Consider the following 18571-nt stretch of genomic DNA (forward strand, 5'->3'; position numbering starts at 1 on the left):
AGACGTCTAGCAGAACATTGAACGTCTTAGCGGTAGAAATGGCCGTGGCTTTACACTCTGGAGGCATCGAGGTCCTAGAGGAAGAAGAGGATGAAGAAGGTGATGCTGAATATGATGATATCGACGACCCGGCTGCAGACGAAGAATATGATGATATCGACGCCCAGGCTCCAACTCGGCTGAAACATCCCCCCAAGAAACGGCAGTCTGGTAAGAAATGTTTTTTAAAAATCCACATATAACTTTATGTGTTATTAAACCACCCACATAACTTTGTGTCATTAACACTCGCGATCAATCTGTCTGGCCAATTTTGAGAATTTAAAGTGAATTATCTTCTCCCATGAAGCTATGAGGAAGTTCCCCTTTCATGACTTTTCCTAAATATTCGATTCAAATCATGCTGCTACTAGCGGCTCTATGTTGCCATGTCTGCTTATTATAAGCGACTTTGGGCTTGTTTGTCACGTGTTTCTATTATTATTATTATTATTATTATTATTACCCTTATTATTATTATTACCCATATAATTACATTATAATGTTAATCCTTTTCTACTCCACTACATCTCAAAGGCAAATCTTGTACTTTTACTCCACTACAATTATTTGAAAACTTTAGTTAGCCTACTAGTTACTTTGCAGATATAAATGATTACTTTATAAAACATACATTAATCACGTTAGCCCTATTTCATACCTAGGCCATTTGAAAATAGCCGATCAAGTAAATGTTTAATCCTGCAAATATTGATTGATTAATGTACTGTATTTAGTAAGACAAAAACAGTACATTGAAGTACAGATTCAGTGTAATAATAATAATAATAATAACAATAGAAGTGGTGTACACGGCAGGCAGTTCTAATGGAAAAAACTATGACCCGTGTACGGACTAGTGCCGGTGAACACGGCAGCGATCATCTCCCATAGTTGCTATGGAGCGTGAACACTCGCGACTGCTATTCGTGTACACTGTCTGTGCCAACTACATTTTCTCAATGGGGGGCAGCAGAGAGCCTTAGTCAGTCATTCAATCAATCAATCAATCAATCTATCAATCAATCAATGCCAACAAGTAGAAATGTGCTCTGTGTACACGGCGTGTACACCTCCCACATTATGCTATGGGAAACGCCGTTTCTGATCATGTGACCTCCCGGGACGCTGTTTCTGGGCGGGGTCTCGCCAAATTCGTCCCACGTACCCCCCCCCGCCCCCCCCGATAGACCCTCTTGAGTCTAGGCTAGCCTCAATCAATCTATCAATCAATCAATCAATGCCAACAAGTAGAAATGTGCTCTGTGTACACGGCGTGTACACCTCCCACATTATGCTATGGGAAACGCCGTTTCTGATCATGTGACCTCCCGGGACGCTGTTTCTGGGCGGGGTCTCGCCAAATTCGTCCCACGTACCCCCCCCCCCGCCCCCCCCGATAGACCCTCTTGAGTCTAGGCTAGCCTCAATCAATCTATCAATCAATCAATCAATCAATGCCAACAAGTAGAAATGTGCTCTGTGTACACGGCGTGTACACCTCCCACATTATGCTATGGGAAACGCCGTTTCTGATCATGTGACCTCCCGGGACGCTGTTTCTGGGCGGGGTCTCGCCAAATTCGTCCCACGTACCCCCCCGACAGACCCTCTTGAGTCTAGGCTAGCCTCAATCAATCTATCAATCAATCAATCAATGCCAACAAGTAGAAATGTGCTCTGTGTACACGGCGTGTACACCTCCCACATTATGCTATGGGAAACGCCGTTTCTGATCATGTGACCTCCCGGGACGCTGTTTCTGGGCGGGGTCTCGCCAAATTCGTCCCACGTACCCCCCCCCGCCCCCCCCGATAGACCCTCTTGAGTCTAGGCTAGCCTCAATCAATCTATCAATCAATCAATCAATGCCAACAAGTAGAAATGTGCTCTGTGTACACGGCGTGTACACCTCCCACATTATGCTATGGGAAACGCCGTTTCTGATCATGTGACCTCCCGGGACGCTGTTTCTGGTCGGGGTCTCGCCAAATTCGTCCCACGTACCCCCCCCCCGCCCCCCCCGATAGACCCTCTTGAGTCTAGGCTAGCCTCAATCAATCTATCAATCAATCAATCAATGCCAACAAGTAGAAATGTGCTCTGTGTACACGGCGTGTACACCTCCCACATTATGCTATGGGAAACGCCGTTTCTGATCATGTGACCTCCCGGGACGCTGTTTCTGGGCGGGGTCTCGCCAAATTCGTCCCACGTACCCCCGCCCGCCCCCCCCCGATAGACCCTCTTGAGTCTAGGCTAGCCTCAATCAATCTATCAATCAATCAATCAATGCCAACAAGTAGAAATGTGCTCTGTGTACACGGCGTGTACACCTCCCACATTATGCTATGGGAAACGCCGTTTCTGATCATGTGACCTCCCGGGACGCTGTTTCTGGGCGGGGTCTCGCCAAATTCGTCCCACGTACCCCCCCGACAGACCCTCTTGAGTCTAGGCTAGCCTCAATCAATCTATCAATCAATCAATCAATGCCAACAAGTAGAAATGTGCTCTGTGTACACGGCGTGTACACCTCCCACATTATGCTATGGGAAACGCCGTTTCTGATCATGTGACCTCCCGGGACGCTGTTTCTGGTCGGGGTCTCGCCAAATTCGTCCCACATACCCCCCCCCCGCCCCCCCCGATAGACCCTCTTGAGTCTAGGCTAGCCTCAATCAATCTATCAATCAATCAATCAATGCCAACAAGTAGAAATGTGCTCTGTGTACACGGCGTGTACACCTCCCACATTATGCTATGCGAAACGCCGTTTCTGATCATGTGACCTCCCGGGACGCTGTTTCTGGGCGGGGTCTCGCCAAATTCGTCCCACGTACCCCCGCCCGCCCCCCCCCGATAGACCCTCTTGAGTCTAGGCTAGCCTCAATCAATCTATCAATCAATCAATCAATCAATGCCAACAAGTAGAAATGTGCTCTGTGTACACGGCGTGTACACCTCCCACATTATGCTATGGGAAACGCCGTTTCTGATCATGTGAACTCCCGGGACGCTGTTTCTGGGCGGGGTCTCGCCAAATTCGTCCCACGTACCCCCGCCCGCCCCCCCCGATAGACCCTCTTGAGTCTAGGCTAGCCTCAATCAATCTATCAATCAATCAATCAATGCCAACAAGTAGAAATGTGCTCTGTGTACACGGCGTGTACACCTCCCACATTATGCTATGGGAAACGTTGTTTCTGATCATGTGACCTCCCGGGACGCTGTTTCTGGGCGGGGTCTCGCCAAATTCGTCCCACGTACCCCCACCCGCCCCCCCCGATAGACCCTCTTGAGTCTAGGCTAGCCTCAATCAATCTATCAATCAATCAATCAATGCCAACAAGTAGAAATGTGCTCTGTGTACACGGCGTGTACACCTCCCACATTATGCTATGGGAAACGCCGTTTCTGATCATGTGACCACCCGGGACGCTGTTTCTGGGCGGGGTCTCGCCAAATTCGTCCCACGTACCCCCCCCCGCCCCCCCCGATAGACCCTCTTGAGTCTAGGCTAGCCTCAATCAATCTATCAATCAATCAATCAATGCCAACAAGTAGAAATGTGCTCTGTGTACACGGCGTGTACACCTCCCACATTATGCTATGGGAAACGCCGTTTCTGATCATGTGACCTCCCGGGACGCTGTTTCTGGGCGGGGTCTCGCCAAATTCGTCCTACGTACCCCCCCCCGCCCCCCCCGATAGACCCTCTTGAGTCTAGGCTAGCCTCAATCAATCTATCAATCAATCAATCAATGCCAACAAGTAGAAATGTGCTCTGTGTACACGGCGTGTACACCTCCCACACTGAAGACTTCGATAATTAGGGGAGGGGCATTCACTCCTGGCAGGTGATTAGCAATCAGTTGAAGTGGCTTTAAATACTAGCTTTGAAAGCGGCAGCTTTCAAGCGGCCAGTCGAACTAAGGCTAGACGAACAAAGGCAGCTGCAGGCGACTTTGTCAAAGCGCGACTTAGTCAATCGACGAACAAAGGCAGCTGCAGGCGACTTTGTCAAAGCGCGACTTAGTCAATGTAAATTGAGTGCTTCTTCTATATATAGGGGTGTGATAGATATAGTAGTGTGTTTATGTTTAGTGATCTATAATGTGCTTTCTCCCTATTCCTGTCCTCTCCTCTTCCTGGCGGTCGCAAAAACACTGGGTTACACCCAGATGTCGCGAGACCGCTAATCTAATATATCCTACTATTTCAACTCACGTCGAGCAAGTGGTAACAGGGGGGCTCTGGAATTGCCGCTCGGCTGTGGTGGAAGGCAAAGCTGCTTTCATCACAGGCTACGCATCCGGGCTCTCCCTTAACTTCCTTGCCCTGACTGAGACTTGGATCCCACCAGAAAACACTGCTACACCCGCGGCTCTGTCAGATGTGTTCTCTTTCTCTCACACTCCCAGAGGCGTGCGGATAGGTGGTGGTGCTGGTCTCCTAATTTCCAGAAAATGGAAATACTCTCCTGTCTCACTGTCACAATTCTCTCCTAACTCTTTTGAATATCACATGGTCACGGTTTCTCATCCAGTCAAGCTCACCATTGCAGTTGTTTATCGCCCACCGGGCCATGCTGGTGGCTTCCTGGAGGAACTCGACCATCTAGTCTCTCACTTCCCGGTCGACGGCTCTGGAATCATCCTTCTGGGTGACTTCAACCTCCCGACCGAGAAGCAGCTAGACCCACTACTGTCGTTTCTCGCCGCCTTCGACATAGTCCTTTCCCCATCTCCCCCTACCCACGAGAAGGGCAACCAACTGGACCTGATCTTCACCAGAGGCTGCTCTACTGCTAACCTGTCCGTCACTCCTCCTCCCAGTGAAAAGGGTAAGAAACTCTCTGATCACTACCTCATGTCTTATTCTCTCTCTCTCTCCTCCCCCCCCCCACAGCCCCTCCCTACCCACATGATTTCCTCACGTCGCAACCTTCGCTCACTATCCTCCTCTGATCTTTCCTCCTCTGTCCTCTCTGCTCTCCCTGCCCCCTGCTCTCCTTTGCCCTACTATCCCCCAACACTGCCACTGATCTTCTTTTCTCTACTCTATCCTCTTCCCTGGACCATCTCTGTCCCCTCACCACCAGGCCTGCACGCCAAACTCCACCTGCACCCTGGTTGTCGGACTCAGTGCGTACTGAGAGACGGAGCCTAAGAGCAGCTGAGCGTAAATGGAGAAATGGCAACCTCCCGGAGGACCTCCTTACCTTCCAATCTCTCCTTTCTACCTTTTCCTCCTCTCTATCAGCTGCTAAAGCTGCTTTCTTCTGCACTAAAATTCAGGCTTCTGCTTCTAACCCTAAAAAACTCTTTGAAACTTTCTCCTCTCTCTTGCAACCACCTCCCCCTCCTCCCTCCTCGTCCCTCGTCCCTGACGATTTCGCCAACTTCTTTGACAAGAAGGTGAACGATATCCGATCCTCATTCCCTCCTCCCCCGGCTGGTGCCCTGCGCACTACCCACACCCGTCCCTCTTCCACCCTCCCCTCTCTAGTTTCATCTACTCCTCTCCCCCCCCCCTCCACCTCTCTATCCCACTTTTCTCCCCTTTCTCCTAACGAGGTCCTTCTCCTTGTTACCTCTAGCCGCCCCACCTCATGCTCTCTGGACCCTGTCCCATCCCCTCTGCTGCAGTCCACTGCACCTGAACTTCTTCCCTTCTTAACCCACCTTATTAACACCTCTCTGACATCTGGTTACTTTCCCTCTACTTTCAAGACTGCCAGAGTCACCCCCCTCCTCAAGAAACCGACACTTGACCCCTCTGAAGTCAAGAACTACAGGCCGGTTTCCCTTCTATCCTTCCTATCTAAAACTCTCGAACGTGCTGTGTTCAAACAACTGTCCTCGTATCTCCACCAGAACAACCTCCTGGACTCCAACCAGTCTGGGTTCAAAGTGGGTCACTCGACAGAGACTGCCCTCCTGGCAGTGGCGGAGTCACTCCATGCCGCTAGAGCGAACTCTCTCTCCTCTGTCCTGATACTCCTGGACCTGTCTGCAGCGTTCGACACAGTGAACCATCAGATCCTCCTCTCCACCCTCGAGGGGATGGGTGTCTCAGGCTCTGCACTCTCCCTGTTTGCATCCTACCTGACGGGTCGCTCCTACCAGGTGATGCTGGGAGGGTCTGTGTCTGAACCACACAGGCTCACTACTGGGGTTCCCCAAGGCTCGGTTCTGGGTCCTCTTCTCTTCTCTCTCTACACTACATCTCTTGGTGCTGTCATCCGCTCCCATGGCTTTTCCTACCACTGCTATGCCGATGACACCCAGCTGATCCTCTCATTCCCCCCCTCTGACACACACGTGGAGGCACGCATTGCTGCTTGTCTGGCTGACATCTCGGAGTGGATGTCGACGAACCACCTGAAGCTCAACCTGGACAAGACCGAGCTGATGTTCATCCCGGGGAAGGGCTGTCCTCACCGAGACATGGCCATCACCATTGAGAACGCTGTGGTGACGTCAACTCGGACTGCGAAGAATCTGGGTGTGACCCTGGACGATCAACTGTCGTTCTCGGCTAACATCGCATCAGTGACACGGTCCTGCAGATTCCTCCTCTACAACATCAGGAGAATTCGGCCCTTCCTCACGGAGAAGGCAGCCCAGGTGCTCATCCAGGCTCTTGTCATCTCCCGCCTGGACTACTGCAACTCCCTCCTGGCTGGCGCTCCGGCATCTGCCATCAGACCCCTGGAGCTTGTTCAGAAAGCTGCGGCTCGTCTGGTGTTCAACCGCCCCAAGTTCTCTCACACAACTATCCTTCTCCGTTCCCTGCACTGGCTCCCCGTAGCGGCTCGCATTCAGTTTAAAACCCTGGTGCTAGCCTATAGGGCAGTGAAAGGAACAGCTCCCTCTTACCTCCGGGTATTGGTCAATGCCCACAACCCTTCCCGACCACTCCGGTCGGCCACCAAGGGGCGACTGACTCCCCCGCCACTCAACGGTCCTTCTGGTCGATCGACACGGTCACGACTTTTTTCTGTTCTGGCCCCACAGTGGTGGAATGAACTTCCCACTGATGTCAGGACAGCAGAGTCACTGCCCATCTTTCGCCGCAGGCTGAAAACCCACCTCTTCAGGAAACACTACCCTTCCTCTTTGCCTGGCCTACTTGTTGTTAACTAGTTTAGGAACTATTGTTGTATTGGATTGATTAGCTCGTGCTCATTTGATTTGGCTATTTTATCTCATGTGCTTGAAAGTAGATAGCTGATATATTGCACTTTTACCTTAGCGCTAGGTATACTCTTGGTTGCTTGTTTTTACAGGAAATACACTTAAGACCTCTGGTGATTAGTAGTTTCGTTCCCTACCTATGTTGAATACACTTATTGTAAGTCGCTTTGGATAAAAGCGTCTGCTAAATGACTGTAATGTAATGTAATGTAATTATGCTATGGGAAACGCCGTTTCTGATCATGTGACCTCCCGGGACGCTGTTTCTGGGCGGGGTCTCGCCAAATTCGTCCCACGTACCCCCCCGACAGACCCTCTTGAGTCTAGGGTAGCCTCAATCAATCTATCAATCAATCAATCAATGCCAACAAGTAGAAATGTGCTCTGTGTACACGGCGTGTACACCTCCCACATTATGCTATGGGAAACGCCGTTTCTGATCATGTGACCTCCCGGGACGCTGTTTCTGGTCGGGGTCTCGCCAAATTCGTCCCACGTACCCCCCCCGCCCCCCCCGATAGACCCTCTTGAGTCTAGGCTAGCCTCAATCAATCTATCAATCAATCAATCAATGCCAACAAGTAGAAATGTGCTCTGTGTACACGGCGTGTACACCTCCCACATTATGCTATGGGAAACGCCGTTTCTGATCATGTGACCTCCCGGGACGCTGTTTCTGGGCGGGGTCTCGCCAAATTCGTCCCACGTACCCCCGCCCGCCCCCCCCCGATAGACCCTCTTGAGTCTAGGCTAGCCTCAATCAATCTATCAATCAATCAATCAATGCCAACAAGTAGAAATGTGCTCTGTGTACACGGCGTGTACACCTCCCACATTATGCTATGGGAAACGCCGTTTTTGATCATGTGACCTCCCGGGACGCTGTTTCTGGGCGGGGTCTCGCCAAATTCGTCCCACGTACCCCCGCCCGCCCCCCCCGATAGACCCTCTTGAGTCTAGGCTAGCCTCAATCAATCTATCAATCAATCAATCAATGCCAACAAGTAGAAATGTGCTCTGTGTACACGGCGTGTACACCTCCCACATTATGCTATGGGAAACGTTGTTTCTGATCATGTGACCTCCCGGGACGCTGTTTCTGGGCGGGGTCTCGCCAAATTCGTCCCACGTACCCCCACCCGCCCCCCCCGATAGACCCTCTTGAGTCTAGGCTAGCCTCAATCAATCTATCAATCAATCAATCAATGCCAACAAGTAGAAATGTGCTCTGTGTACACGGCGTGTACACCTCCCACATTATGCTATGGGAAACGCCGTTTCTGATCATGTGACCTCCCGGGACGCTGTTTCTGGGCGGGGTCTCGCCAAATTCGTCCCACGTACCCCCCCCCGCCCCCCCCGATAGACCCTCTTGAGTCTAGGCTAGCCTCAATCAATCTATCAATCAATCAATCAATGCCAACAAGTAGAAATGTGCTCTGTGTACACGGCGTGTACACCTCCCACATTATGCTATGGGAAACGCCGTTTCTGATCATGTGACCTCCCGGGACGCTGTTTCTGGGCGGGGTCTCGCCAAATTCGTCCTACGTACCCCCCCCCGCCCCCCCCGATAGACCCTCTTGAGTCTAGGCTAGCCTCAATCAATCTATCAATCAATCAATCAATGCCAACAAGTAGAAATGTGCTCTGTGTACACGGCGTGTACACCTCCCACATTATGCTATGGGAAACGCCGTTTCTGATCATGTGACCTCCCGGGACGCTGTTTCTGGGCGGGGTCTCGCCAAATTCGTCCCACGTACCCCCCCGACAGACCCTCTTGAGTCTAGGGTAGCCTCAATCAATCTATCAATCAATCAATCAATGCCAACAAGTAGAAATGTGCTCTGTGTACACGGCGTGTACACCTCCCACATTATGCTATGGGAAACGCCGTTTCTGATCATGTGACCTCCCGGGACGCTGTTTCTGGTCGGGGTCTCGCCAAATTCGTCCCACGTACCCCCCCCGCCCCCCCCGATAGACCCTCTTGAGTCTAGGCTAGCCTCAATCAATCTATCAATCAATCAATCAATGCCAACAAGTAGAAATGTGCTCTGTGTACACGGCGTGTACACCTCCCACATTATGCTATGGGAAACGCCGTTTCTGATCATGTGACCTCCCGGGACGCTGTTTCTGGGCGGGGTCTCGCCAAATTCGTCCCACGTACCCCCGCCCGCCCCCCCCCCGATAGACCCTCTTGAGTCTAGGCTAGCCTCAATCAATCTATCAATCAATCAATCAATGCCAACAAGTAGAAATGTGCTCTGTGTACACGGCGTGTACACCTCCCACATTATGCTATGGGAAACGCCGTTTCTGATCATGTGACCTCCCGGGACGCTGTTTCTGGGCGGGGTGGGCGGGGTCTCGCCAAATTCGTCCCACGTACCCCCGCCCGCCCCCCCCGATAGACCCTCTTGAGTCTAGGCTAGCCTCAATCAATCTATCAATCAATCAATCAATGCCAACAAGTAGAAATGTGCTCTGTGTACACGGCGTGTACACCTCCCACATTATGCTATGGGAAACGTTGTTTCTGATCATGTGACCTCCCGGGACGCTGTTTCTGGGCGGGGTCTCGCCAAATTCGTCCCACGTACCCCCACCCGCCCCCCCCGATAGACCCTCTTGAGTCTAGGCTAGCCTCAATCAATCTATCAATCAATCAATCAATGCCAACAAGTAGACATGTGCTCTGTGTACACGGCGTGTACACCTCCCACATTATGCTATGGGAAACGCCGTTTCTGATCATGTGACCTCCCGGGACGCTGTTTCTGGGCGGGGTCTCGCCAAATTCGTCCTACGTACCCCCCCCCGCCCCCCCCGATAGACCCTCTTGAGTCTAGGCTAGCCTCAATCAATCTATCAATCAATCAATCAATCAATGCCAACAAGTAGAAATGTGCTCTGTGTACACGGCGTGTACACCTCCCACATTATGCTATGGGAAACGCCGTTTCTGATCATGTGACCTCCCGGGACGCTGTTTCTGGGCGGGGTCTCGCCAAATTCGTCCCACGTACCCCCCCGACAGACCCTCTTGAGTCTAGGCTAGCCTCAATCAATCTATCAATCAATCAATCAATGCCAACAAGTAGAAATGTGCTCTGTGTACACGGCGTGTACACCTCCCACATTATGCTATGGGAAACGCCGTTTCTGATCATGTGACCTCCCGGGACGCTGTTTCTGGTCGGGGTCTCGCCAAATTCGTCCCACGTACCCCCCCCCGCCCCCCCCGATAGACCCTCTTGAGTCTAGGCTAGCCTCAATCAATCTATCAATCAATCAATCAATGCCAACAAGTAGAAATGTGCTCTGTGTACACGGCGTGTACACCTCCCACATTATGCTATGGGAAACGTTGTTTCTGATCATGTGACCTCCCGGGACGCTGTTTCTGGGCGGGGTCTCGCCAAATTCGTCCCACGTACCCCCACCCGCCCCCCCCGATAGACCCTCTTGAGTCTAGGCTAGCCTCAATCAATCTATCAATCAATCAATCAATGCCAACAAGTAGAAATGTGCTCTGTGTACACGGCGTGTACACCTCCCACATTATGCTATGGGAAACGCCGTTTCTGATCATGTGACCTCCCGGGACGCTGTTTCTGGGCGGGGTCTCGCCAAATTCGTCCCACGTACCCCCCCCCGCCCCCCCCGATAGACCCTCTTGAGTCTAGGCTAGCCTCAATCAATCTATCAATCAATCAATCAATCAATGCCAACAAGTAGAAATGTGCTATAATATATACGTATATGTATTATGTATATGTACATGTGACACTGATAAAGCTCAAAGGTCAGCAAAAAGACTGCAAAGGTCAACCCTGGTTATGTCGAATGGTGGGTTACATCAATAGTCTACAACTTTTCAATAAGAAGTTATAGATTTTTGAAATAGTTCAAAGTTAAGCTTTTCTCACATTTTTCAAAAATATTTTTTTTTAATTAAAAAACACGTTTTCAGACTCAGAAGAGGACGCTGAATCGAATGGGCTAGGTCTCTTTTTTCTGACCCTTAGAAAGTGGTTTAAACAAGCAATAACGTTTAGTAAACTTGAAGCTTTTTTCACAAACATATTATTATTTTATTTTGACCCTTCCACCCTCTTATTTATATGATATTGAGTCGAATGGTAGGTTACATCAATAGTCTAGAATTGTTTAATAAGAAGTTATAGATTTTTGAAATAGTTCAAAGGTTAGCTTTTCTCACATTTTTTAAAAATATTTTATTTTTAAATTAAAAAACATCTTTTCAGACTCAAAAAAAGACGCTGAATTGAATGGGATAGGTCTCGATTTTCTAGGACCTTGGGAAATACAAACGGTCACCAAAAAGATTGGACGTTGACTTTTGTATAAAAAACGGATTTTGTTGAGCACAAAATCTGTAACTAATCACTCCAGATATTTTTTTTAAATCCGAAACTTCTCTCAATCCATATTGAGAGTAAGCCGGATTTTTTGGCACCGGCCCTGATTTTTTCTGACACTGATAAAGCTCAAAGTTCAGCGAAAAGACTGCAAAGGTCAACCCTCGTTACATTTTTAGAAATTGTATTTTTCTTCGAGACTCTGGCTTTAGACTAATGTGATGGCGCTGATTCCAAATATGCAAGTTTATTTTTTCTCGGACAACAGGAAGTGCCTCAAAAGGCCACTTCCTGGTTGGTTTTAGGGTGTTCCAAGCCTGTGATTTCTCCGATATATTTTTTTTCCAAATCTACACGTAAAGTAATGCTAAAATTTGAAATAATCAAACCCTAATATCAAATCATGATTTAATTATCCCTTAATTGGCTATGGTTACGGCTTTGCTATCTCGCTCAATATCTCAAATACGATAAGGACTTAGGGTCCACTTTTTGGATATGTTGTAGAGCTGGCTGAGACGCACATGTGGATGTCTTGTTTGTCCCGTTACGACACATTTCTATTTCTGACTTTGTCCTTTGATATGGTCTTAAGATATAAGACTCTATGTGCCTTCTGAAAGTGTAGGAGGTCAACTTAGGAGTGTCGTACCGGGACAAACAAGACATCCACGCGTGCGCCTTGGCGAGCTGTACAACATATCCGAAAGGTGGATTCTAAAAATGCATCAATTTCGAGATATATTGTTTTATTGCGCGTAATAACTTGACATTTGACCCTAGCCAATTAAGGAGAATGGTAAGGCCGTGTGCGAGGAGAGTTATATGGGCGCGTTCGGGGCGACGCGCTGACCCAGAAACAGGTGTCCAATTTTGTTTTTACTCCTTTCAAACAGTTTTTCACTATTATCTCGGCCCCTAGGCTCTATGAGGCTATAAAAGACAGTACGTTACTGTGGCTCATGCAAAACTATGGCTCGTGAACACACAAGCTATGGCCGGTGTACACAGTGGTTACTCCCTATGGTCTGAGTATCTACAGGGCTGACAAGGGACTAGTAAAGTCTAATAGAGAGTATTAGAGTCTGCTAAAGCCTAGTACACTCTAGTCTAGCCTAGTCCAGCCTGTTCCATGCTAGTATGACCTATACCACCCTCCCCATGTCTGTTCTCCCAACAGGCTAACTTTACTAGTCTCGGGTGCACTGTACTGTACTGTACTGTACTGTACTGTACTGTACTGTACTGTACTGTACTGTACTAGACTCTACTGGTCTCTAATAGGCTGTTTTAAGCTCTAGTAGGCTTTGCTAGGCTTTGCTGGGCTCTATGAGGGTATAAAATATAGTACTTTACTGTGGCTCATGCAAAACTATGGCTCGTGAACACACAAGCTATGGCCCGTGTACACAGTGGTTACTCCCTATGGTCTGAGTATCTACAGGGCTGACAAGGGACTTGTAAAGTCTAATAGAGAGTATTAGAGTCTGCTAAAGCCTAGTACACTCTAGTCTAGCCTAGTCCAGCCTGTTCCATGCTAGTATGACCTATACCACCCTCCCCATGTCTGTTCTCCCAACAGGCTAACTTTACTAGTCTCGGGTGCACTGTACTGTACTGTACTGTACTGTACTGTACTGTACTGTACTGTACTGTACTGTACTGTACTGTACTGTACTGTACTGTACTGTACTGTACTAGACTCTACTGGTCTCTAATAGGCTGTTTTAAGCTCTAGTAGGCTTTGCTGGGCTCTATGAGGCTATAAAAGACAGTACTTTACTGTGGCTCATGCAAAACTATGGCTCGTGAACACACAAGCTATGGCCCGTGTACACAGTGGTTACTCCCTATGGTCTGAGTATCTACAGGGCTGACAAGGGACTTGTAAAGTCTAATAGAGAGTATTAGAGTCTGCTAAAGCCTAGTACACTCTAGTCTAGCCTAGTCCAGCCTGTTCCATGCTAGTATGACCTATACCACCCTCCCCATGTCTGTTCTCCCAACAAGCTAACTTTACTAGTCTCGGGTGCACTGTACTGTACTGTACTGTACTGTACTGTACTGTACTGTACTGTACTGTACTGTACTGTACTGTACTGTACTGTACTGTACTGTACTGTACTAGACTCTACTGGTCTCTAATAGGCTGTTTTAAGCTCTAGTAGGCTTTGCTGGGCTCTATGAGGCTATAAAAGACAGTACTTTACTGTGGCTCATGCAAAACTATGGCTCGTGAACACACAAGCTATGGCCCGTGTACACAGTGGTTACTCCCTATGGTCTGAGTATCTACAGGGCTGACAAGGGACTAGTAAAGTCTAATAGAGAGTATTAGAGTCTGCTATAGCCTAGTACACTCTAGTCTAGCCTAGTCCAGCCTGTTCCATGCTAGTATGACCTATACCACCCTCCCCATGTCTGTTCTCCCAACAGGCTGGACTATACTAGTCTTGGGTGCACTGTACAGAACACAGAGAAAAAAACCTAAAACAGTAACTTCCGGGTGGTTTAACCACTTTCCCAAGGTTTTAGAAGGTCAAGATTGCCGTCATTCGATCCGGCGTCATCTAAATGGGAGTGGGGGGGGGGGGGGGGGGGGGGGGGGCAAGATTGCCGGGGGGGGGGGGGGGGTGTAATATATAGTAGGTCACTTAAAAAATAAAAAAAAATATGCCCACCCCTGGAACAGGTAGTGAAATAAACCTAACTATTATCCCCCAACAGGGATTCAAACACCCCTAACCCTAACCCTAACCCTACAGCATTTTCTAACGCTGGTCTCTCATCAGAAGTTGGAAAAAAACAAAACAATCAAGCCCCCTTTGATGTCTGTGTCACATGTGCAAGTGCCTGCAACAGATCAGAGGGTGGCAATTATAAGACACAGGTGTGTTAAAATGATGCAATCAAGGCTTTGACCAGCAGTGCAGACAGAGCTGTTGAAGGGTGAAGATCTTGAAGAGAAGCACAACTTAGAGTCTAGTACAGTACAGTACAGTACAGTACAGTACAGTACAGTACAGTACAGTACAGTACAGTACAGTACAGTACAGTGCACCCGCGACTAGTAAAGTTAGCCTGTTGGGAGAACAGACATGGGGAGGGTGGTATAGGTCATACTAGCATGGAACAGGCTGGACTAGGCTAGACTAGAGTGCACTAGGCTTTAGCAGACTCTAATACTCTCTATTAGACTTTACTAGTCCCTTGTCAGCCCTGTAGATACTCAGACCATAGGGAGTAACCACTGTGTACACGGGCCATAGCTTGTGTGTTCACGAGCCATAGTTTTGCATGAGCCACAGTAAAGTACTGTCTTTTATAGCCTCATAGAGCCCAGCAAAGCCTACTAGAGCTTAAAACAGCCTATTAGAGACCAGTAGAGTCTAGTACAGTACAGTACAGTACAGTACAGTACAGTACAGTACAGTACAGTACAGTACAGTACAGTACAGTACAGTACAGTACAGTACAGTACAGTGCACCCGAGACTAGTAAAGTCCAGCCTGTTGGGAGAACAGACATGGGGAGGGTGGTATAGGTCATACTAGCATGGAACAGGCTGGACTAGGCTAGACTAGAGTGCACTAGGCTTTAGCAGACTCTAATACTCTCTATTAGACTTTACTAGTCCCTTGTCAGCCCTGTAGATACTCAGACCATAGGGAGTAACCACTGTGTACACGGGCCATAGCTTGTGTGTTCACGAGCCATAGTTTTGCATGAGCCACAGTAAAGTACTGTCTTTTATAGCCTCATAGAGCCCAGCAAAGCCTACTAGAGCTTAAAACAGCCTATTAGAGACCAGTAGAGTCTAGTACAGTACAGTACAGTACAGTACAGTACAGTACAGTACAGTACAGTACAGTACAGTACAGTACAGTACAGTACAGTACAGTACAGTACAGTGCACCCGAGACTAGTAAAGTCCAGCCTGTTGGGAGAACAGACATGGGGAGGGTGGTATAGGTCATACTAGCATGGAACAGGCTGGACTAGGCTAGACTAGAGTGCACTAGGCTTTAGCAGACTCTAATACTCTCTATTAGACTTTACTAGTCCCTTGTCAGCCCTGTAGATACTCAGACCATAGGGAGTAACCACTGTGTACACGGGCCATAGCTTGTGTGTTCACGAGCCATAGTTTTGCATGAGCCACAGTAAAGTACTGTCTTTTATACCCTCATAGAGCCCAGCAAAGCCTAGCAAAGCCTGCTAGAGCTTAAAACAGCCTATTAGAGACCAGTAGAGTCTAGTACAGTACAGTACAGTGCACCCGAGACTAGTAAAGTCCAGCCTGTTGGGAGAACAGACATGGGGAGGGTGGTATAGGTCATACTAGCATGGAACAGGCTGGACTAGGCTAGACTAGAGTGCACTAGGCTTCAGCAGACTCTAATACTCTCTATTAGACTTTACTAGTCCCTTGTCAGCCCTGTAGATACTCAGACCATAGGGAGTAACCACTGTGTACACGGGCCATAGCTTGTGTGTTCACGAGCCATAGTTTTGCATGAGCCACAGTAAAGTACTGTCTTTTATACCCTCATAGAGCCCAGCAAAGCCTAGCAAAGCCTACTAGAGCTTAAAACAGCCTATTAGAGACCAGTAGAGTCTAGTAGAGTACAGTACAGTACAGTGCACCCGAGACTAGTAAAGTCCAGCCTGTTGGGAGAACAGACATGGGGAGGGTGGTATAGGTCATACTAGCATGGCACAGGCTGGACTAGGCTAGACTAGAGTGCACTAGGCTTTAGCAGACTCTAATACTCTCTATTAGACTTTACTAGTCCCTTGTCAGCCCTGTAGATACTCAGACCATAGGGAGTAACCACTGTGTACACGGGCCATAGCTTGTGTGTTCACGAGCCATAGTTTTGCATGAGCCACAGTAAAGTACTGTCTTTTATACCCTCATAGAGCCCAGCAAAGCCTAGCAAAGCCTACTAGAGCTTAAAACAGCCTATTAGAGACCAGTAGAGTCTAGTACAGTACAGTACAGTACAGTACAGTACAGTACAGTACAGTACAGTACAGTGCACCCGAGACTAGTAAAGTCCAGCCTGTTGGGAGAACAGACATGGGGAGGGTGGTATAGGTCATACTAGCATGGAACAGGCTGGACTAGGCTAGACTAGAGTGCACTAGGCTTTAGCAGACTCTAATACTCTCTATTAGACTTTACTAGTCCCTTGTCAGCCCTGTAGATACTCAGACCATAGGGAGTAACCACTGTGTACACGGGCCGTAGCTTGTGTGTTCACGAGCCATAGTTTTGCATGAGCCACAGTAAAGTACTGTCTTTTATACCCTCATAGAGCCCAGCAAAGCCTAGCAAAGCCTACTAGAGCTTAAAACAGCCTATTAGAGACCAGTAGAGTCTAGTAGAGTACAGTACAGTACAGTACAGTACAGTGCACCCGAGACTAGTAAAGTCCAGTCTGTTGGGAGAACAGACATGGGGAGGGTGGTATAGGTCATACTAGCATGGAACAGGCTGGACTAGGCTAGACTAGAGTGCACTAGGCTTTAGCAGACAGTAATACTCTCTATTAGACTTTACTAGTCCCTTGTCAGCCCTATAGATACTCAGACCATAGTGAGTAACCACTGTGTACACGGGCCATAGCTTGTGTGTTCACGAGCCATAGTTTTGCATGAGCCACAGTAAAGTACTATCTTTTATACCCTCATAGAGCCCAGCAAAGCCTAGCAAAGCCTACTAGAGCTTAAAACAGCCTATTAGAGACCAGTAGAGTCTAGTACAGTACAGTACAGTACAGTACAGTACAGTACAGTACAGTACAGTACAGTACAGTACAGTACAGTACAGTACAGTACAGTACAGTACAGTACAGTACAGTACAGTGCACCCGAGACTAGTAAAGTCCAGCCTGTTGGGAGAACAGACATGGGGAGGGTGGTATAGGTCATACTAGCATGGAACAGGCTGGACTAGGCTAGACTAGAGTGCACTAGGCTTTAGCAGACTCTAATACTCTCCATTAGACTTTACTAGTCCCTTGTCAGCCCTGTAGATACTCAGACCATAGGGAGTAACCACTGTGTACACGGGCCATAGCTTGTGTGTTCACGAGCCATAGTTTTGCATGAGCCACAGTAAAGTACTGTCTTTTATACCCTCATAGAGCCCAGCAAAGCCTAGCAAAGCCTGCTAGAGCTTAAAACAGCCTATTAGAGACCAGTAGAGTCTAGTACAGTACAGTACAGTACAGTACAGTACAGTGCACCCGAGACTAGTAAAGTCCAGCCTGTTGGGAGAACAGACATGGGGAGGGTGGTATAGGTCATACTAGCATGGAACAGGCTGGACTAGGCTAGACTAGAGTGCACTAGGCTTCAGCAGACTCTAATACTCTCTATTAGACTTTACTAGTCCCTTGTCAGCCCTGTAGATACTCAGACCATAGGGAGTAACCACTGTGTACACGGGCCATAGCTTGTGTGTTCACGAGCCATAGTTTTGCATGAGCCACAGTAAAGTACTGTCTTTTATACCCTCATAGAGCCCAGCAAAGCCTAGCAAATCCTACTAGAGCTTAAAACAGCCTATTAGAGACCAGTAGAGTCTAGTAGAGTACAGTACAGTACAGTACAGTACAGTACAGTGCACCCGAGACTAGTAAAGTCCAGCCTGTTGGGAGAACAGACATGGGGAGGGTGGTATAGGTCATACTAGCATGGAACAGGCTGGACTAGGCTAGACTAGAGTGCACTAGGCTTTAGCAGACTCTAATACTCTCTATTAGACTTTACTAGTCCCTTGTCAGCCCTATAGATACTCAGACCATAGTGAGTAACCACTGTGTACACGGGCCATAGCTTGTGTGTTCACGAGCCATAGTTTTGCATGAGCCACAGTAAAGTACTATCTTTTATACCCTCATAGAGCCCAGCAAAGCCTAGCAAAGCCTA

The 18571-nt window shown here is 48.4% G+C and overlaps 1 protein-coding gene across 1 annotated transcript in view; it reads left to right on the forward strand.

The window, feature by feature from the left end:
- Positions 1-18571, forward strand: part of LOC311033660 (uncharacterized protein) — a gene marked incomplete at its 3' end in the record, with an annotated part of 29630 nt that continues 11059 nt past the window's right edge. The window contains exon 1 of the mRNA XM_084041263.1: positions 1-210. Within this exon, the coding sequence (XP_083897389.1) occupies positions 39-210 (172 nt within the window). The 5' untranslated portion in view covers positions 1-38. The remainder of the gene's footprint in view (positions 211-18571) is intronic.

This window comes from Gymnoscopelus microlampas (genome assembly GCF_963454915.1).
Source record: "Gymnoscopelus microlampas genome assembly, chromosome: 2".
Lineage (NCBI taxonomy): Eukaryota > Metazoa > Chordata > Actinopteri > Myctophiformes > Myctophidae > Gymnoscopelus > Gymnoscopelus microlampas.